General features: G+C 37.1%; 1 protein-coding gene across 4 annotated transcripts in view; it reads left to right on the forward strand.

The window, feature by feature from the left end:
• Window positions 1–23031, forward strand: part of KIF1B (kinesin family member 1B) — a 140920-nt gene that overhangs the window by 50511 nt on the left and 67378 nt on the right. For all 4 annotated transcript variants that reach the window (XM_058552863.1, XM_058552860.1, XM_058552861.1 and 1 more), the window contains exons 10-17: window positions 2888–2963; window positions 3733–3811; window positions 4883–5025; window positions 9073–9206; window positions 16913–16992; window positions 18125–18200; window positions 21544–21623; window positions 22136–22242. In XM_058552863.1, coding sequence (XP_058408846.1) covers window positions 2888–2963; window positions 3733–3811; window positions 4883–5025; window positions 9073–9206; window positions 16913–16992; window positions 18125–18200; window positions 21544–21623; window positions 22136–22242 — 775 coding nt within the window. The remainder of the gene's footprint in view (window positions 1–2887; window positions 2964–3732; window positions 3812–4882; window positions 5026–9072; window positions 9207–16912; window positions 16993–18124; window positions 18201–21543; window positions 21624–22135; window positions 22243–23031) is intronic.

Here is a 23031-nt window from a genome sequence, read left to right on the forward strand (position 1 = left end):
AGAGAGAAATTTGAGGAAGCTTCTACATTGTGTTATCTTATGATGTTTCTCCTGGTGATCTATAGGACTGTCACTTGAAGAAGTCTATAAACCTCTAGAAAGGACAATAAAAGAAATTTCTTAAGAGTAGCATTCTAAAACATATCTGGTTTCTTGAAATTGTTAGTATGTTTTTCTTAAACCGCTTTGTGTGATCTTTACTTGTTTCTTACCATGAAAATTTGTGGGTTATTTAAATCGTTAAAAAATTTTTTTTCTACTCTCCAGTTTTACTTATTGTAAAGGCAGTAGAATCAAGTTAAACATCTAATTGCATCTAGAAAACGTATTATTTGCATCCTTTTAAATTCAAATATAATAGTTTTTTCTCTTTATATTTCTATACAAATACTCTCGAATTTATTAGTACTCTTGCATAAATAATAGACACTCAATAGTTTGTTCTGAATCACATGAGTAACATTGGAGATAGAGGCAGTATCTGTATTAATATTTTATACTCATATTTTAAAATATATAGATTTGTTTAGGTCTGCTCAAAAATAACTTAATAAAAAGTAATGCCTTTTTTCTGTTTTTCTCTGCTTATTGGAAAAAGCTACCTTAGATTCAAGAATCTATCTTCTATTTGATATTATACATTTGTGGATATTCTTCAGATGTCTGATCTGGGTCCCAGAACCATGCAGACTGTTAAAACTTAGTGGTCATTCTAACTTGTCCTGTTCATTTGCTTATCTGTTAACATTCACATCAACCAAAGGAAAAGTTTACAGAGTATTTTGTCTGTATATTTCCCACATTGCTCTGTGCCACAATAATTGCAAATGATTTTTTGTAATCGGTTTTGTAAAACCCTGTAGTACTTTGCCTCTATGTCATAACTATAACAGATCAGAAATAAATTTTAGTTTTTATGTAACAAGTGTGATTTTTGGTGAGTTAAGATGTATTGTTATTTCCACTAGGGAGGGAAACAGGATTATCATCATCCAGACTTAATAGTATTTCCTTTTAGAGAGGTTAATGATCTAAGTAAGGCTTTTTGTGTAACTACTGAAGCACTTATTTAAAAAAATTACAGATGTGAGAGCAAGTGAGCTTAATTTGTGTAAGAGAGCAAATAGAAAAGAAATGGCTAAAATTCTGGGGTGTTTTCAAACGGAAAAGATTGAAGTGCTATTTATGCTTCTTCGTTTAGGTACTCCTTAATTTAGTCTAATTGACAGAAATGAAAATAGAACATTTTTGGCAAGCCGACCTTGCTTATTTTTATACTACTGTTTGCAGTGGTTGTAACTGGCAAACTTTAAATCTTGCAGCATTTTCAGTAGTAACTGTAGGCAAACTGGATTGTTTAGGTGTGGTGGAGAACTAGAAAGAGACAAGCTCAAGTCTTAGGCCTCAGGAATTTTTTGGTGGAATGAAAGTCCCACTAAGCTGTGAATGACTGAGAGGGTTAATTCTCTGTAAAAGTCTGGTGTGTAATTTAGACATAGAACCTGCTATGGGAATTGACTTTCTAATTGGTGGAATGTGTGTCTGTGGGTGGAGTGGATGAGACTAAGGGGACATTTTTGATAAGAGATGGAATTAAAGTGCCATTTGCCTACTTCCTTTCCTCCTCAACAAACCAGAGGTCAGCTACTTGGTACTCTTTTTCTGAATACCCATGCTTTGGAAGAAGTAGATCATCCTTAGTTTAATTTAACCTCAGATTATGCCAGGAATGGATTATGAGACTGCTGATTGCTTGGGTGATGTTTATCAGTGAACCCTGGCTTTCCCCTTGTCAGCTTCTTAAGTTATCATGACAGAGTAGTCAACCTGCAGATATTGGAGTGGCTATTATCTGCAAAGCATTTGCATTACCTTTTACTTTCAGAGGATATAATTTCCTCCATTTCAGCACTTGCTTTGCATTGGTGCTTTTTGCTTTATCCTGTGATAATGAGAAGGGTCACAGAGAGAGCAGGACAAGTAAACTCTTGACATATAGAGAAAATTCATCTTTTGTAGTCTTTACAAATCTCCAAATTAGCAAATTACATCACTTGCTTAGACGTTTTCACTTTGAGTCCTAACTCTAATGGTTGGATTTATTTGGGGGCGTAATTGCCTTTCAAAGAAACCAAATGCACAACAATCCACTTGATGATTTGGTGGTTGGCCAAGTAAATTCATTAACTAAATGACTTGCTTCTGCACATTCAACCTGGAATGCACAGGATTCATATTTGCCCCTCTGCAAAAGTAAAAATAATTGTTTGAGAATTAGGTATTAGATGATATTAAGGAAATATTGATAATTTTAAGTGTGATAATGGTCATGTAGTTATGTTTTTTTTTTTTTTTAAGTCCTTCTGTGTTAGAGATATGTACCTGAAGTATTTACAGGTGAAATGTTGGATTTGCTTTACCAGCTCTAAAAACCATAATATGGACAGGATATTAGATAACAGTATTGTATCAAAGAGAATGTTTTTATTTGCTGTAGGGTTTAGGAATAAAAGAGCATGGTGTCTGCAGTTTACTCCAGAATGGTTCAGGAAGAAAAAGTATAGAAAAAGAGTTTGAGGATTAATTGAAAGCTGATTGGCAAAATATTGGTAATTTTTGGAGCTGCATGATAGATATATGATAGCTCATTATACTACTCTCTAAACTGTTGTATATGTTAGACATTTTTCAAAATAAAATATAAAAAGAAAATTACTTCATTGCATGAGTTTTGAGTATTGTGAAGAATTGAAGCTGGGAGTGATAAATTTCAACAGTAATGGAGTTCTACTGTAGTTTAATTTACTTGGGACTTTTAGACTGATTTGCCTTTTATATGAATTTTTCCTCCCTAATAATGCTAAGGCCATTTCTTTCTGTTTAATAGAGTAAGAAGAAGAAGAAAACTGATTTTATTCCCTACAGGGATTCTGTACTTACTTGGCTCCTTCGAGAAAATCTAGGTACGTTGACACTGGTGTGTAGTTATCTTTTTAAAGCTGTTTACCAGTTATCTTTTGTGGTTAATCGTCCTGTATGTCTGTTTTAGAGAAGAATAATCTCTAGATAGCTATGTTACTAACTTGAATGCTCCTTCCTTTTTTTCGTTTTTACTCTTGATTTAAGCTGGTTGGATTTGCTTACTTTTAAATCAGAGTTTTCTCCTATGTCTAGTTGACTTCAGGACATGAACTGTGGAGTAGTTGTCTTCCTGACCAGACACCTACTTCAAACTATTGCTGCTTCTTCCTTTTTGAAAACTCCGTGCTCCTTTGAGGTGCACGTAATCAGACGTTACCAGCCCTTACTCTTTTTTGCTGATATTTTCAGACCTTCAGGTCACTTCTCTTCATTGAGTGTTCCTTTAGTCCCGTTCCCTCTTTCTTGATGAGAAGGAGGAAGTGATCAACTGTGTCAAATGTTGCTGATAGAAGGAAGAGGCTGAGAATGGCCTGTTGGACTGCCCATGTCACCAGTGACTTTGACATCACTAAGAACGGCTTTGGTGGAGTGGCTGAGTTCTTAATTGGAGTAGGAAGAGGGAAACTGGCCGTAGTAAATCCGGACCCAAGATTTGAGTATAACAGTGCCTGGCATGGAGACACTCAAGAAATTTGTTGACTTTGATTAAATCTTAGGATCTGAGATTGTGCTGTCTGATTTGACATATTCAATAAAATTCTTCTTTCTAAGATGAGTATGATTTGAGATAATTGTGATTTATCTTTTTAGGTGGCAATTCTCGGACTGCAATGGTTGCTGCTCTGAGCCCAGCAGATATCAACTATGATGAAACTTTGAGCACTCTGAGGTACTCCAGTGTAATCCCAATAGCTAAATAGAATACAGTGCCGCCACAAGTAATTTTTTTTTTTTGTGAGGGAGATCAGCCCTGAGCTAACATCCATGCTAATCCTCCTCTTTTTGCTGAGGAAGACCGGCTCTGAGCTAACATCTACTGCCAATCTTCCTCGTTTTTTTTCCCCCAAAGCCCCAGTAGATAGTTGTATGTCATAGTTGCACATCCTTCTAGTTGCTGTATGTGGGACGCGGCCTCAGCATGGCCGAAGAAGCGGTGCGTCAGTGCGGGCCCAGATCCGAACCCGGGCCGCCAGTAGCGGAGCGTGAGCACTTAACCGTTAAGCCACCGGGCCGGCCCACAAGTAATTTTTTATGACTTGGATGCTGTGGGTTTTCTTTTGCTGTATGGGTGGTCATTTGTGTAAGTAGTGATCCATTCCTCTCATAACAGGGAAAACATGGGGAAAAAAGTATTTTTATTATATTAGAACTTACCCTTTATGGTTTTCAGTTTCATTGGGAAAGGCAGGAACTTTTGCATAGGAAAGATATTAAAATTCCTCAAGTGAGATGTTTGGATAACTTTTAGATAATAGTGAAAGTTTTTTATAATACTCATTTCTATAAAAAGAGGTGTCCTCTTGCGGTGTTTGTCATTTTAGAAATGCTCAAGTCATAAGAAGTAATACAATTATGAGTATATGTAGCATTAAAAAAAACTACTGGCAGATTGTTCATTACTAGAATATTTCTATATATGAACAGGTTCCATTACTTTAACCCAGAACTCCCTACTCTGCTCTCATTGAAGACACTTGATATAATGGAAGGAACGCTATATACTTGGACAAATTAGTTTTGAGTCCTCTCTGGTATTTATTTCCTTTGTGATCTTGGATAAATCAGTTAAATGCATTTTGACCTTTTCTTTATAAGGTACTGTAAAGCTTTCTGCAAATGTATTAAAGGCTCATAAAATGTGTCAATACTCAAGTGGTTTGTTTTAGAAATAATGGTATGTTACTTATGAGAAGTAGAGCATCTGAGGAATGGCAAAAATGAATTTTCATTTTGGATCTAGATATGCAGATCGTGCAAAACAAATTAAATGCAATGCTGTTATCAATGAGGACCCCAATGCAAAACTGGTTCGTGAATTAAAAGAGGAGGTAACACGGCTGAAGGACCTTCTTCGTGCTCAAGGGCTGGGAGATATTATTGATAGTAAGTGAATTAAGGATCAACACAAAATCTAATCCTTTCCTCTTCAGGGTTCTTATATTTAAACTTAGATTTAAGGAACTTGATGAAGCTAGATGGTAGAGAAACGGTCTTTTAGGATGTTAAGAAAAAAATAAAAACAAGAATCATCATCTCAGAATTCCTTTATGTGGTATGTGCCAGGCTATCCATTTGAACTCATGAAATTATTTTTTAAAATATGAATATATCACTACTTGTATTTTTATTAGATTTCTATTTTAGATCAGCAGTAAAGTTCATTTGGAATGTTAAGCTTCTCTCTGAGAAATTAATCACTTCATAAATATGTTAACTTGAAATTTTTGTTTTTGTGTTATGGGTTTCTCTGGATTAATGTAGTAGCAGTAATCTATGTGTAAGAAACCCACCATTTCAGTCTCCTTTCAGATAATATTTACCTTTCGGTGGTATCTTTCCCCTCCTGCAGAATGATTGAATGTTCCCCACCTCGCTCCCTATGATTATATGAAGGGGAAAATATCCAATTCCTTATCAAATTCAAGAATTAGACTTCCAGAGAGTATTGTTTTACAGTGTTGTCTTAAAATGAATATTTTTTTTAACCTCAGTGATCTACCTGTATAATGTCTAATCAGAAGTTCTAAGTGAGTTAATTAGATTATTCTGGTGAAATAGTATATGAGTTTATTTTAAAAAGCATATTTTTATTTTTTGAGTGTAAAATTAATATATTGTTTGGAATTCTAATAAGATTTTCAAGGCTTCTTCTAGTTTAGTTCTTCTTACTGATTGGCACCTAAGTTTAGATGAATACAGTTTGTAAAATGATAATATATTCTAAGTGTGTATTTTTTCATTTTCCCAAATGCCAAATACTGCTCTGTTCCCTCTCTTTGTCTCTGCTGAACCTGAACTTTGACCCTTCTTGTATTTTCCCTCCTGCTTACCTTCAGTTGATCCATTGATCGATGATTACTCTGGAAGTGGAGGCAAATGTGTGTATTTCATGTATTGGTTATTTCCAGTACTCTGACTTGCTAATATGCCTCTGCTGGATCAGCCTTAAAATGAGCTTTGCATGCCAGTAATCCTAACAGGGAAATCCCAGACAGAGCATACTGTAGATTCAGAAATGATCCTGTTTTTGCCCTTCCTCATTTAGCAACGCAGTCTTTACTGAATTTCAGTTTGTGGCTTGAATAAAATCAAGAGGCTTAAGAATCTCTTGCTTCTGCTCCTCAGTTTTTCCAGTTATGTGATTAAACTGCATCCAAAGTCTTAGATGATGGTAGTGATGACAGCAGCTCACATTTATTGGTGTTGATAATGTGCTAAGCCCTTGTTCTAGGGACCTGGAATATATTATCTCATTAATCCTGTCAGTGACTCTGAAAAAGTTCCATTATGTCCATTTTACCAGTGAGGACTCTGCTACTTGGAGTGGTTAGTTTGCTACTGAGCTCCCATGGTTTTTATGTGGTCTGGTTGGGTAGTGTAACTCAGAGCACTAGCTTTTAATCGTTATTACACCTTTTTTGGCCTCTTGAGATCCTTCAGGATCCGATTATTTAGTAGAAAAATCCTTTTTAATTAGCTATCTAATTCTGAGTCTTAGTGTGTATATAATTAAAAATAATCATTTCAAAAAAATAATAATAATCATTTCCATTTGGCCAAACTCTCCATGATTGAGTAGCTCTGTGCACGTGGTAGCACTCACCTGTGCTTATGCTAAGTTAGTTTCCTCCATATCTTGGGCCTCAGCTTACTTGATGGTTAGGTGAACATTTTTTTTTTCCTTTTCATGAATTACAAATTAAATTTTAAAACCTTGGGTGTCTAGAATTGGTGCTTGAAATGAGGACTTTTTTTAAAGGATCACTCCTGATTATTTTCTCCATATAGATCGTTAAGTTGGTGAGGAAATAATTTCTTACCCTTTTAAGATAATTCATCAAGGAATTGTTATCTTAGAAGAAATGAAGAATCTTGATTTTTTGGATTAAGTTTTAGGTTTTCATTGATTTGTTTGTTCATTTAACGAGGCATGTAACAAGGCTTGACAGACAGTAAGGAAATGTATAGGAGAAACTAAATGTAGCCCTGGCTGCTGTGATGAGGTTAGGCCTGGAAGACACTGTAACATTCCAATACAGAGAGACTATTGGACTGGAACAGCTCTGTCTGAGATTTCCAAAGCTGACCAATACTAGTGTAGGCAAGACACCATCTTGTTCTTGCTTTTGTGCTCCAGGTGGTGCTGCTGCCAGCTTGTTGCCCCACTCTTTTCTGAGCAGTTGTGGAATCTCCTGAAAAGCTATGCATGACGAAGTTTTAATTCTGTATCCATGCAGGAAACCAGCCCTGACTACTTCTGAATTTCCATTTTGATCTACTACTCTTAATTCCTTTTAGGGCTTGCATGTGTCCATCGGACTTTCTAAACTCCATGTATCCTATTCTTTCCTACCTTGCTGCCATCACCTGATGGCTAATTTTTTGCTCCAGTTTCTATCCTCCTTTTAAAACTTGCTTGTTTTCCTATGTTCCGTATTTGCTGATGGTGGTTTTCAAACTGTCTTGAAGCAACCACTGGTTTTAAGGAGCTTTAAGAACTGACTTTGATTAAGTAGGGATGAGTAGACCCAGAGAGAGCCAATAATATTTTTTCTGACTCTTTGTATTGACTCACAGTATATCCTTTAAGGAAAAGTTACTTAGTTTTGATATGAATTTTAAGCAATGTAGATTTTCTCAAATTTAAAAGTGAGTTAATTTTAAAATAGGAATGCACCAATACCCATGGGTTTCCTCTGGTGTCTGTTTGAGAAGGATGACTAATAAAGGAAAGTACAAATAGCAGATTAATGAATTTTGTTGTTTGTGGCTCTTTATACCAAAACTAAGTTTAAAAGCAAAATTTACAGCTCTATTAAAGATCTCAGTAAATGGAAGTATGTCCCTAAGACTTGCATTTCATACTAGGAACTTGGCTTACCAATGACTCATGGTTATACTGTTAGACAAAGTAAGAGCCTTACTTAAATTAGCAGGTAATGGGCCTTAATTTTTGCTTGCTCTAATAGATGAACGTAAACTACACCAAATTCATTAATTTGCTAACTGTTCTTCCCTGTTGAGGCAATCAGTCGGCCCTGAGTTCTTAACCAGGACTTATACAAAATTCCTGTCATTTCTACAATTACCTCTCCTTTTTTTTTTTTTTTGTGCTGAGGAAGATTAGCCCTGAGCTAACATCTGTGCCAGTCTTCCTCTAGTTTATATGTGGGTTGCTGCCACAGCGTGGCTGACGAGTGGCGTAGGTCCGCACCTGGGATCCGAACCTGAGACCCCAGTCCACCAAAGTGGAATGTGCTGAACTTAACTACTATGCCATGGGGCTGGCCTCTACCTCTCCTTTTTTTTAAAGACATATTTAAAAAATTCTTTTTATCATGTTGAAATGTTGCTATACAAAGGACACGACTACTAAGTGCTCAGATTTTTGTTTTAACTGTAACATTTTCTTGGGAATTTTTGCTGAATGCCATAAAACACTGGGCTAGGCTGATATGTATTATTATTGATAAATAAATGATTGTCTTTTTCCTCTTACTGTTACAAGCTACTGGGATTTAAGAGTTGTGTAAATCTAAGACACTGTAGGTTTGGAGCCATAGAACGAACATAGCTTGGCTGTTTAGGGAGAGTGCCTAAGCTGTAACCTTTGAGGCTCTGGTTACCCCCTACCAGACACAGTTCTTAGCCTCTAGATACCAGTAAAGACAGACATGTTTTAGAACTGCCATCTAGAACAATTATAACTTGTCCTTGTATTATAACGTGTCTTTGTCTTGGCGCTTTAATGCTGTCCTTTCTTACACTGGTGTTCCTTCCTTTCTTTTTTTCTTCCTCTGCTCCTTTCCCTCTTTTCCACTTTTTCTGCCTTCCCTTCTTTCTGTCTCTCAGATCTGAAAGATTTTCAGAACAATAAGCATAGGTACTTGCTAGCCTCTGAGAATCAACGCCCTGGCAATTTTTCCACAGCATCCATGGGGTCCCTTACTTCATCTCCTTCTTCCTGCTCACTCAATAGTCAAGTGGGCTTAACATCTGTGACCAGTATTCAGGAGAGGATCATGTCTACACCTGGAGGAGAGGAAGCCATTGAACGTCTAAAGGTAAGTAAAATTCAGACTGAATAAAAGGTATTCTGTGTAGCTCCACAAAGCAGAATTAGGACTAAAAATCGCTGAGATTTTGGTTCAGCATATGGAAGAACTTTCTGGCTCTTACAGGTGTCCTAAAAATGGAATTTGCTGCTTTGTAAGATAATTTCTTTTCACCAGAATGCTTGAGTCTGATATGGCCAGGCAGAGATAGGAGAGATGCATGGGCAGATCATAGGTGGGCCATGTAAAGTAACTGATAAGTAGAGATGTACCTTAATTCTGAGGTAGTTTATAAGTCACAGTGAAATTGTTTCATTAGAAATTTAGTTGGAAACTAATGAATTAGTTGGAAACATTTGGTTTCATTTGAAGATGCAAGTCTACATAGAGCCATGCTGCTGTTAGTAAAATAAATATACAATCAAAAGAAAGTTTGAACTTTCTGTACCAGGGAAAGAGGAGCTGTGCCAGGTTTATCCAGAGACTCGTGAAATAATACCTTCTGAAAGTTCATAGAAAGCCTTGGAACCCTGTGATCACTACTGTGGAAGGGCTGCCTCTTCCTGTGCTGGTGCACATGGGGTTGTGGGCCTCAGTGCTGTGTGCTTAAGTCTTGTGTGTGTACATCACCTGCCGTGGGGCCCAGCTTTGCTTTCCCAGCCTGTTGCTGGCTCCGTCAGGTACTTTTTTGTCTCTCTCCATGAGCATGAAAGTTAGGAACAGCAAAGCCTTCTGACTCAGAGGTTCTTCCTCTCCTCTCTGACCACAGTGAGAGCACACATTTGTCACCTGGGGTGCTATCCATCACATGACTGTGACAGCATCACAAATGCTTTTTCTTTTCCTGCTTGTCATCTTGATCCCTACCTTTTAGCCTTTGTTTTCAAGAGTACCAGGATAGGAAAAACGAGGAGGGCAAAGAAACTTTTTAAGGAGCTGGGAAATTGCAGTGAGGCACTTCATGCAGCTAACAGTCCTCTTCATGTTGCACTCAGTATTCTCCACGGCTGCTGCTCATTCAAGGACTGGGGAGAACAGTGACACACTGACAAATAAACAATTGAAAAGGTTTGCTAACCCTTTTACCACTAAAAGGGAATTAGCTTGGTAATTGAAGATGGCAGATGCTTTCCTTTTGGTTTTCAGGTGAGGCTGAAAAAGATTTTATGTGAAGAATGGGCTTCTGCTTCGTAATCAGCCTACCTTTTCCCTTGGTGTTTTACTTACTTCAAACATAAGGTGCTTCGGAAACAGAAGGAATGATCTTGTGTCTTCCTTCAGAACATGTTAATGGAAAGTGGGTGAAGTTCTGAAGTGGGTGTGTTCCTAGGACATGACACTGCAGGAGAAAAGTTCTGGCAGCGGGAGGAGGGAGTGAGAAATCTTTTCATTAAATGTTGCAAATTGAAGGGTAATTTCTGCTGTTGTACAATGGACTTTGAAATGTTATTAAAGACATTAGTGAAGTCCCATGCAGGAAGGCTTTATTCATGTATTTGATCACAATAGGCATCACTGACAAAGTTGCTGTGCAGGGTTCTATTCAGGCCATTGGGGGAAATGCAGGGGTTCTGTGGGAAGGAAAAGTGAAATCTCCCACTTACTATTTAATATAAAACGTTCTTTTTCTTTGGAGATTTTGAATCTTACTATTTGCTTATTAAAGCCTTACTGTACAAATCAGATTACACTTTCCTTTAACGTACATCTTGGTGTAAAAGAAAAAAATTCCTAATTGCCAAGTGGGACCAAATGAAAATAACATTGAATGTTAGGAGTCAAGACATTAACCAGACTCTTGAAGAATTAGGTTACCCAGTGTCTTCCAGATAGTTTCTAGGGAGTAACATTGCCATTATTCAGAGATCCCTCCCCCTAAACTCCCTACTTTCCACCCAAAACAAAACAAAATGAAACTGTGCTTCTTTCATGAGAAAATAAATTTCTGTTTTAATTCTCCTTTAAGCCAAATAAATGAAATCTTCCATTTTCCCCTAGCTTTAGAGAATAGCTTCTTTATGGTTTTGCATTCAATCTTGAGTTTTTAATGCAGCATGGTAGTTCACTGGAGCATAAGCGCCTTAGTTCTGCTCTGTTTTGCGAATGGTGGAAATTCCATTCCAGCAGACCTGCATTTAAATGCTGCAGGCAGATAACATCATGCATCCACAGTGCAAGGCAGTAGTTGTAGGATAGAAATGCTCGAGAATTTCTCATTTTTGGACTATTTCATTGTTGAGTGTGTGAAGGAGCTGTGTTCCTAAGACATGACACTGCAGGAGAAAAATACTGTAATGGAAAACAGTAATAGAGGAGGTTAATTCATTTTTCTAACATTTTATTTCCCTTTCCTTCTCTTTATTTTTGACTTTAAAAAAATTATCAGTTGGTAGAATATTTTTACACAGGGTGTTGCTACAGCTTCGTTCATTGAATAGCCTGTTTCCATAGGGAAGAGACCCATGTTACCCCATCATAAATATCTTGAGCCCTCCGTAAACCTTTCTGGCAAAAGAGAGTGAAATGTAATTGCTTTCAGTTTTTAGTCACAACTCAAACTGTGTTGAAATGTATGTATCCTTAATTTGGATTCCTATTCAATAAGGTTTTAAATATGTAGCTACAGCTACTGTGTGGTGGCTCCAGTATTTGTTTATTAGTCTGGCATCAAAGTCAGTACTGTGAGTGCCATTGCTTTGGCTTATACTATAAATATCCACAAATATCCATTACAGAAGCACGCAAGGGCAAATGCTGTGCTAGGCAGCCTGAGGGCCCCACACTTGAAACTCACTTATGAAGCATGCCGTGTTCAGTACAGTAAAACCTTGGCTATCTGATGGCTTCAAGGAATGTTCCATGTAGTAAGCCTTTAACCTTTTAAATATCACAATTTAAACTGTAATTTTTTTCTTGGGAATATTTCTGACGTGTTCTGTGGATTTCTCTACCACCTTAACTGAGTCATGATGAAGAGATTAAATGGTGTTTAGCCATATGAATATAATTATTAACCAGTGCTATACAAATAGCTAGACATACATGATATAAGACCGAAGTAGACATACATGATATAAGACCGAAGTTGAATGATGCCTGAGCCCAGCATTCCTTGGAGCTTAAAAAAAAACTTCCTGATGTCATTCTGTTTTTCGGAATTCTTTTATATGTAGTACCTATAGGAAAGAAGAACCCTTAAAGATTATCTTGAGTCTTCATTTCTGAAGCGTGAATCCCAATTTCAATTTAATCTTAAATTAGGCTTCTAGAGTGGGTTATAGGCAGCACTGGACACCAGCATGCCAGGCCTGCCTGCAGTGTGAGTTGATGACTCAGAGATTGAAAGCTGTCTTCCTATGGGAATCATTATTTCATTTATATTAAGTTTGTTATTCAGCTTGAAGAAAGAATATCCTTTACTTTTTCTTAATTTATGGTGAGCTGTTTTGTAGAATATTTTCTTTAAAGCCTATCAATTCTGCCTTACTTGAAGAAAAAACTCTAACAGTCAGGAAACCCAGTTCTAGACCTGGCTCAGGGAGTAGAGTGGCCTCAGGTTAATCACTTAGCTTCTCTGGTCTTCAGTTTCTTTATGTCTAGAGTGCTTCTGGAAGAAATGGCTTTTTCCAGCACTGAAGTTTTGCTAATATGACAGTATCATTTTCTCTAACCTTTATTCAGAGTTTTTTTTTTAAGTAAAATTTTTTATTTTGAATAATTTTAGAGAAAGGTTGCAAAGATAGTACAGAGTTATATATTCATCACTCAATTTCCTCTAATTTTAACATATAAAACTGTGGCACAGGGCTGGCCCCGTGGCTTAGTGGTTAAGTGCGCACGCTCCACTACTGACGGCCCGGGTTCGGACCCTGGGCATGCGCCGACGCACCACTTCTCCGGCCACGCTGACGCCGCGTCCCACATACAGCAACTAGAAGGATGTGCAACTATGACATACAACTATCTACTGGGGCTTTGGGGAAAAAAAGGAGGAGGATTGGCAATAGATGTTAGCTCAGAGCTGGTCTTTCTCTGCAAAAAGAGGAGGATTAGCGTGGATATTAGCTCAGCGCTGATCTTCCTCACAAAAAACAAAACAAAACTATGGCACATTTGTCAAAACTAAGAGATTAACATCTGTACGTTAGTATTAACTAAACTTCAGATTTTATTCAGATTTCACCAGTTTTCCCACTAATATCCTTTTTCTGTTCCAGGATCTAATCCTGGACACCACGTTGCATTTAGTAGGTTTTGTTTTTAATGCACTATATTTTACCTACAAAGAGTATATAATCTTTTCTGTATCAAAATAATACTAAAATGCAGCTGTTGGGAGGGTGGTTAATGAGGTTTGGTGGATAAGGCTCCCTGGACTGAAATTTTTATGTATTTTTATTGATGTCTTAATAGTTTATAACTGTGAAATTTTGGTTGTACATTATTGTTTGCCAATTGCAATATACGTGTCTCCCTTCACCGCTTGTGCTCCTGGTAACCACTATACAGTTTTCTCTGTCTGTGTGCTGGTTTATTCAGTTTTTAAAAAACTTTCTAGACAACATAAAAATTGCAACTTGAAGCTGTAATGAAAAATAAGAATAGTACCTTACTCAGCTTACTCAATAAATCTCTTTTCTACAAAGAGATCTTGTTCTGATTTACCTTTCAGATGGTAAGTAAAATTAGAGAGGTCACATGAGAGCTGGCAGCAAAATGGTAAGAGGATTCCTAGACAGTAACTGTGCTTCCTTGGGGTGAGTTTACAGTTGCTCCAAAATAGAATCACCTTAATACAGCTAGATAAACCTTTGTTCTGACGTGATCTTTTTCTGAAGATAACCAACCAGGGAAAATAATGTATTTTAAGTATCTCGTGAGTCAATTTGTATTCCATAACCAACATCAGTGGCTTATGGGCCACACTCCATGTAATAAGCGCTAGTCTAGGTGCTCTGGTTTGGTCAGGGGCATCGTATTGTTCCTTTGTTTTTGAAGTTGTCACTTTGAAATTGTAAAGTTTTCTATCCAGCTGTCTTTAATAAGCCTTACGATCGTAGAGGTTATGGTGTCAGCTTGTCTTGTACTTGTCCTTTTACAGTCATTTGCAGAAGCATTTAACACTGCTCTGTCAGAGTTAGTGTCAAGTAACCTTTGTGGTGCTGTCTAGATACGCTATTGATCACTTGGTACCTGGTACACTTCCTTTCCTGGCTGTCTCACTCCTTGCCGGAATTGTGTGCGTTTTTCTTGGTGCTGGCCCTCTAGCATGGCATGTTGTTTCCTTACTTAGCTTTGGGGTGGCACATGCACTGCATATTAATCATTCCTTTTGGAGGACTGTGTAGAGATGCCATTCAGGTAGCTGTTTTAGTCTTTCAGCCTCTGTGTGTGTTCGGAGGGTTAATGAGAGCCAATTTAGGTTGTTTTTGTCTCTTTCTCTCCATTTCCCCCGCTGCAGACTTGTCCTGGCTTCTCCCAGTTTGTAACCGACTCTTTTCTGAAAGAGTACCTCCTCCATGGCCCCCTTTATATCAACTTTACTGATGCTCATGCTGTTTCTTTCATCAGTTTTGCTCTTTGCCTAGTTTAGCTAGTTGTTGTTCTTCTTGCTTCTTTATCATCATCGTGCTCCCCTGTTTGTTTCTCCTGCCTCCTGTACTCCTTTGCTTTTGCAGCTGCTGCCTTGAGTCTTGACTCTTGGCTTTTTTATATGCTCCCATGTCTCGTTCTGAAAACCAAGTACCAGACACCTTAACGTTTTATTGTATTAAATATTCACAATTTCTTTCTATGTAGACAATGATGTTTTGGGATCCCAGAGGCTTCTCATAATAGCCTGTTGAATGAATCATACAATGAAATATTTTGTGAACTATTAAGACTTTTCATCCTTAATCACTACCACTACTATCATCACTAGTATCATCTCACCATCATCATCATCTGACTTTCTAATTTTGTCTCCCTGACTAGCATTTTTCCTGCTTTTTGCATATACTTATCCCCCTTTTTGGTGCTCCTTCTCCCTCCATTTTTCGCCTGGTCAATTCCTACTTGTCCTTCATTCATTGGTGTGAGCATCACTCAGCCCTTACTCACCCACCCTCTAGTGACCTGTGAATACTTCACTTCTAGCACTTAGCTCACTGTTCTGTTGTTTTCTCCTACCATACCCATTCACAGTCTTCAAACATGCTGCTGTAGCTATACGGTTGTTCCTGGAAGATTCCAGGCATTTCCTACCTATTCCCTCACATACCCATGTGGCAGCTCATGCTCTTCCTTGTCTCTGCTTACATAAGAACCTTGTCAGTGAGCCCTGTCCTGACAACCCCACTCCAAAATGCTCCTCCCCCTCCGTTCTTTCCCTCCCTGGCTTTATTTTTCTCCGAAGCACTTATCACTGTCTGACATACTATATACTTGACTTATTGATTATAATTGATTGGGTTATCTCAGTCTCTTTACTAGAATGTAAGTCTCATGAAGGTAGGAATTTTGATCCCTGCCATATCCCTAGTTGCCTAGAACAGGGCTTGGCATATAATGGGGTTATATGTAATTATTGAATGAGTGAATCATCAGTTACTTCTTTCTCTCCCTAGTATATAGTAAGCTCCTTGAGAGCAGGAAACACGTTTTAGTTCTTATATTTCTGGCATATGATAAACACTCAGTAAGAGACTAGGGAATTGTCACTTCAGTAGCTACAAACCTTCCGATGAGATTAATACTAAACCTTTCTATATTGCTTATTGGGTTGTGTTCAGGAGGGTACTGTGTTGTGGGGGAGGAAAAATATCTTTCCTTCTGCCTTTCTAAATTCTTGGCTGGGGCCCTTGTAACAAAAGGCAGATTAATAAGAGAAAAGCATATAGGTTTATTTAATATAAGTTTTAGGTGACATAGGAGCCTTCATAAGGAAATGAAGACCTAAAGAAGTGTTAAACCTGAGCATTTTTATGCTAGATTTGATGAAGAGTGGAAAGTCATGGGAAAACGTGATAGGACAAAGGGGTATGAGCTAAGAGCAGTAAACTGGGGGAGATCTAGCAAGGCCTGTTTGTTCAGATTCCTCTTGGAGTTCTTCCATCTTAGAGATAAGGATGCTCCTTTCCTCCAGATATAGGGAGGGCGTCTCTCATGAGGGTCTTATGGCCTGCTTCAGGAGGAGATCAGAGAGTCCTTCCTGCACCTGCCATTTCTCAGTTCATTTCAGCTTAGAATATTCAATATGCCAACGTGGCATATTTTGGGGGAGCATGTTCTGAACCCCATCAGTGGTGAAATTATAGTGAAACAAAGCAAGGGATACCTTTGGGGACTTCATACTTTTGTGAAAGTGGCTGTCAGAAATAGTGCCTTGCATTTTGGGATGTTAATATTGTCCTTGCTTCTGCACACAAACACGCACACACTCTCACTCTCAGTCTCTTTCTCTCTCTCTCTCTCTGTTTCTCTCTCACATACACACACGCACATAATTAAAGTATTTTTCTTAGGACTTAAGAGAATATATTTGGTGCTGATTTAGTGTTAGGCCTAGTCTTTATGATTTTTACTTTACATATTAAGAAAAGAAACAAGTCTCATCGTATTATATTCTGCCTCATATCCTCAAGGGCGTTGTCTGCTTCTTGTTGTCTTTCCTAGACGTGGTATGTTAAATTATAAGACTCTTTGCAACCTTAACTGTGGACTTCCTCCCTTAGGAATCAGAGAAGATCATTGCTGAGTTAAATGAAACCTGGGAAGAGAAGCTACGTAAAACAGAGGCCATCAGAATGGAGAGGTCAGGAGGTTAAACTCTGGGAATGTTTCTAAATTTTCTAGGAAATTTGGATTACTTTTATAGTAAGAAAAGATAAAATAGAAGTTAAAAACAAAGAACTTTTCCTCTCAAAACACAAAACAAAACAAAAAATAAACCTGACTAGGGATTTATGGCCAGTTGAATTTACACTTTGAAGTGAAATTCACATATTTAAATGTTCCCTAGGGAGTCATGTGCTTAAATAGTTACTGTACTACCTGTTGCTAGGGATCCATATAAAAATGGAAGATACGGAGGGGTTTAGAGTTTTTAATTTGTAAAATGACAGCCTTTGATAAAGACTAGATAAAAAAAGCTGTTCTGATTATTGTCTTTCAGGGTTTTCTTTTCCAGAACCTCTTTGGTAAGAAGTGAAGTAGTTTGAATTGCAAACTTTTAAAATCCCTATTCTGTCTTAACCTCTGAGTTCTCTACCGTGAAGGTGAACATAACCCAAAAGAATACTTTTGCTATTTGAATAAATATACATTTAAAAACGTCAGTTCCTGTCTTCCCCCTTCACAGAATATGAGGCAGAAGTGAGTTCTAATGTATTGATACAGTAAATGTATCAAATAATTAGAATTTTCTTATTTAGTATATAGAGATTTTAAGCTAGAATTGTTGAACCAGTTTGAAGGTAAGCATGGGAACATAACATTTGAGAAAATCACATTTATAGATAATACTCCATATATCAGAGTTACTTTCTGATTGCTATCTTAGAGTTTTAAGAAATGGTTCCTTGAATTGAATGTATAGCCTTAAGGAATATCCCTTTCTTCCTTTTTATATATTAATAGACATATTATTTATGAATTATTGTCTACCTTCAAAGTCAGATGAGCCAAGTTCTTATCTTATTAGTGTGAATATAACTTTACCTAACATAGAAAACATAATTTATTTTGAATGTGCTGTTTCTCTTAAAAATAATTTTTCATTAATGATGGGAAAATTAATGATGGGATAAGCAGATTCATTTACATTCGTATTAGTGACTTTAAACATGGACAATTGTTTTTGCTTTGCATGCTTTATTTTCCAGTTCATATTAGACTGATCTGACATTTTGGTATTGATATTCTGATATGCTTGTTGTTTTTTCTAGAGAGGCCTTGTTGGCTGAGATGGGAGTTGCCATTCGGGAAGATGGAGGAACACTGGGGGTTTTCTCACCTAAAAAGGTAGGAAATAATGTGAAACTCAACCAAACAGAAACACTTTTTGTTTCATCTTAGTCACTGAGGTGCTTCCTATCTTTCAGGACTGGCCCCTCCTCCTCTCTTTTTTTTTTTTGTCTTGAGACTTGGCTTAATTTTATTTCTGATTTCATCTTACAGTACAAGGGCAGAATATTTCTAAAATACCTGTCATGTTTATTGTTTACAAAATAAAACCCAGGGCAGTAAATCTGTAACTTTTGGTCATGATTCAGTACCTTTAACCATCTTCATTGTTGCTTTCTCTTAAATTCTCCCCCTAACCTGCCATACCTTGCTTCAGTTTGGCTACTCTTTCTGTGTAGATTTTCCCAAAGATGCCAGCAACCCTGATTTGTAACTCTTTGGAAGCAATTTCAGCTGTTCAGGTTTGTGTAGACAAATACTGCTTCGGTTTGCTTCTACACTCTGTGTTGTAGACCACCACTGAGTAGGGCAATTCCTGTCCTCATCCTTCTAGCCTCCTCTGCTCCATTCTCAGTTTTTTAAAAAAAATGAGTCCAGTAGTTATCTTCCTACTTACATAATCATAGTTGTTAAATAGTAGATACCTTTTAGCTAATTAGAATAGCCAAGATGTTTTTGTTTTTGTTTTTGTTTTTACCAAGCTGCTTCTTAGTTATTGTTAGATGTTGGAAAACTATTATCAAATGATTATTTTGTGTGCTTATTTATGTGACAATAATAGAACATATATTTGTATGTACATAGATGTACAGAGTAGATATTTCATACCAGTAATAAATGGTTCTTCATTTTGAATTATCTCAAATTGGCTTTTGAAGACTTACACATCTTCATGCAAGAGTCTGATGATGATCTTTCTAGGTTAGCATAGAATAAGTAGGGAGTTTTCACTTGGTACTTTTTGTTTTATGCGATATGAAATGTTCCTGTGGTTTTTGCTAGAATTCTTTTGGTTAGGTTTTTCTATTAAGGTCATGTAACTTTTTAATCAATTCCAATGTGTTATTTTTAACAAAGATTGATTTAAAGACATTTTAGATATTGTAGAACTAGAATGATAAGTATTTTATGTTTATATTGCCAAAGGTCAGTAATTTTCACAGTTTAATAGTTTTTCCTTCAGTAAGACATTATTCAACTATATTACTTATGATTGTAGAGATTTTAGCAGCTATAGGTTTGATAGAATTTAAATTGTGACTTTGGATATATCTAATGATATTTTATAACATAAACTTTCAATGTTAAGAACGGTGGGGAAAATTTTTATATAACAACTTATAAAAATACAGTATTTAAAACAAATCATAGGGGCCGGCCTGGCGGCGCAGTGGTTAAGTGTGTGCACTCCACTGCAGTGGCCTGGGTTTCGGATCCCGGGCGTGCACCACCACACCCCTTATCAAGCCATGCTGTGGCGGTGTGCCATATAAAGTGGAGGAAGATGGGCATGAATGTTAGCCCAGGGCCAGTCTTCCCCAGCAAAAAGAGGAGGATTGGCAGATGTTAGCTCAGGGCTGATCTTCCTCCCAAAAAAAAAACCCCACAAATCATAAATAACTTAAATAAGTATTGTGGTGTAAACGGCACAGAATTCCAAACTGAGATTTCTGTTTCCACAGCTTTTTCTGACTTTAATTTTACCCATCTTGCATTAGCTTTCTCGAGTTACTCAGGAAAGGAAAGGATACACCACATCCAAATTCAGTTTTAGAGCCTGTTTCTGATGTGTTAACTTGATTGTGGTAATCGTTGCACAATGTGTACATATTAAATTGACACATTGTACACCTTAAAAAAATTGTGTTGTACAACCTAAGTATATACTATTTTTATTTGTCAGTCATACCTCAGTGAAACTGAGGGGAGAATACTTTAAAGGCAAGAAAAAAAAAAGAATCTATTTCTGAGATTCCTTTTTTCTTAGGCCACTGTCATGATGGATTTTAAAGAATGCTACCCACACAGGTCTTTGATTCTTTGAAACCAGCAAAGCTCTTAAACAACAGAGGCAGATGCTAGTTAGGAAGATTCAGAAGCTTTTCTAATTTCTCTTTAATCATCTTTTGCAGTCTCTTTTCTTAACCCTCTCATCTGATTCTTCTTTCGTTTTTCCACATTTGCTGGCACTATCTTGAGTAGATTTTGACCCCAAGACCATGTGACTTATTTTTGGATTCCAGTGGGGTATTTTCACCAAAGAAGGTTGGTTTTTAAAAGATTTTAGAAATATTAGACAAAGAGGATTTTTACAAGATGTGTATATTATTGAATGTCAGTAATTTTAATTTCTTCTTTAAGGTGAAGACTAATAGAGGTGGTAAAATGAAGACTAAAGATAATGACTGAGGCCATGGAAGAACTGATACAAATTAGAGAGGGGAATGACAGGGGGTGTGGGGACATTTTTATAAAGTAAATGAAAAATTAAATATTTCTTGAGATTGTAGGGAAGGAAAAATAATTTTCCCTCTAACCTTCTGAGTTCTTGTCTGAGACCCCTGTAATAAAAGACAGATTAACAGGAGAAAAACAAAGAGAAGTTTATTGACATCTATACCTCATGCTTACATGGGAGAGGTCCGGGGAAAAATGAGTAACTTGCCGAGGTGGCTTAGAATTCTGGCTTAAATATCTTAATAGGGAAAGGGGAGGAAGGAGATAGGCCTCTCAAGGGAGAGCAAATGATTCCTAAAAATCATTTGAATGGGCCTTTAGAAGAATAGGTGAGAGGAATGATAGTTTATGTCCAAGTTTGTCTGGGTGTGATGTTGACTTGTGGTTTTCTCTCTCCAACCACAACGGTCCATCTTCCCTGGTTGATGAAACTCCTGGAGGGGATCTATAACAATCACGCTCCTTTTGGACATCTGTCTTTAGGCGGATAAACAGAGTTCAGAGAAAGCCTCTCCCTGCATTTATTGCTTTTCAAATGCCTTCAGCTCAAAATAATCAATGTCAAAGTGGCATATTTTGGGGTGGCATATTCTGCTGCTCTTCAAGATTTTGTCCAAGTGTTTACAAAAATTATCTTAACCCATCCAGAGAATCATCCTGTCCTAATTTTTCTTTTATGTTCTGCATGCTTTGACCTTATCAAGAATTGGATCTTACTCTTTATCCCAGAACTTATGTTTTTAAATAGAATGCATTAGTGCAGTTTGGGAAGGCCTGAGGAGAGTGTTTTCTGTTTGTTATGAACTTGCAACTAGGAATAAAAGTCCCTCTTCTAGGCACTGTGGGTAATCCAAGAAGCCACCAGTTTCTTGTAGGTCCCTGTTATTGTCACAGCCCTCTCAGTGGTGCTTGCTCCGAGTTGATAATCTATAACCTTTTTCAGACCCCACATCTTGTTAACCTCAATGAGGACCCACTAATGTCTGAATGCCTGCTTTATTACATCAAAGATGGAATTACAAGGTATATTTGTTTCTTCTTTTGGTCACTTAATGTTTTCTTTTCTCTTGGATGATTAAATAACTAAAGGGAAATTGTTTGTTGAAAAATTTGTTGTAATAAGTTGCTATTTTTCCCATCTGAAATAGTTACAAGCTATCCTCCCTACTCTTCCCAAATTATGTAGGTGTTTTAGCCAGCTGAACCAGTTAACATGTAGTTTTTCTCTAAAAGATCCTATGTAAAATTTTTCCTTGTAACATCTTATGTGAATTCATTAGAGAGATTAGTTCACTCGTGTCTTTTTATAATGCTGTGTGAGTTACATTGGTGCCTCATTGCTCTTTGGTTTCTTATTCTGATGTAGGGAGATTGATCATATATGAAAATAGAATTCACAGTTGAAAGCCTTTGATAAAAAAAGGCAATACCTTTTTTGTACATACCAAAGACTATTCTTTGGGAGAAAGAGGTTCATTGTTTGTAGTGCTTTTTGTGTCTGAATTTCCCTGGGAAACACTTTCTCTTGTGTTCAGGGTTGGCCAAGCAGATGCTGAGCGGCGCCAGGACATCGTGCTGAGTGGGGCTCACATTAAAGAAGAGCATTGTATCTTTCGGAGTGAGAGAAACAACAGTGGGGATGGTGAGAGTTCCTGGCTTAGCTTTTCCAATAACCTTTTCATTCTGTAATATGAGAAATCCCAAGACTTGGTATTCCCTGTCTCTTTCAGTGTTAGTTTTCTTGTACAATCTAATATTTGAAAATGCAGAATTTCCCGGGCTGCTTATAAATGCAGGGACGGACATAGCTACTTTACATGAAAATAGCCTGGACAAAAGGAGTCCTTTTGTTACTGCCAAGAACTGAGCAGGACATAGGCAATTAGGCTTGGTCTTGAATGTTAATTATTTAATAGACAAGTAAAAAGGGAACAAATATTCTGGGTAGTGAAAGATTTGAAGGGCCTCTAGTCTTAACCCAACAGAATTTATTTTTATCTAAAAGGGAAGAAAAAGTCACTCTTGATTTTTGCGCAGGTTAACAAAACAAATAGTATTTTTGTGCTATATCTTTCATTCCTTCCTTAATCAAAATATTAGCTTTTGATCTTAAATTTCTGGTTATTACCTACATCTTGTACTTAAGATTTCTGATGGTTTTCAGTTTTATAGACTGAACTGTCAGATATCAGATATCACTTAAACTAACATTTCTTATCTTCTTCTGAGGTTTGTCAAATTCATTTAAATGTTTCTATCTTAACCACAGCCCTAAATAGCCTCCTATATTGGAGTGGTTCTGGTACCCTAAAATGAACTATTATATAGATGCTCAGTCACTTGGTTGGTTGCAGGAATCTGTTCTAGTTACCCTGAATCCTCATAGTTGTCTGCTTTCTGTTATTTTACTCCAGTGGTTTGTGATGCTAAT

Source organism: Diceros bicornis, chromosome 13 (assembly GCF_020826845.1).
Source record: "Diceros bicornis minor isolate mBicDic1 chromosome 13, mDicBic1.mat.cur, whole genome shotgun sequence".
In the NCBI taxonomy this organism is placed as follows: domain Eukaryota; kingdom Metazoa; phylum Chordata; class Mammalia; order Perissodactyla; family Rhinocerotidae; genus Diceros; species Diceros bicornis.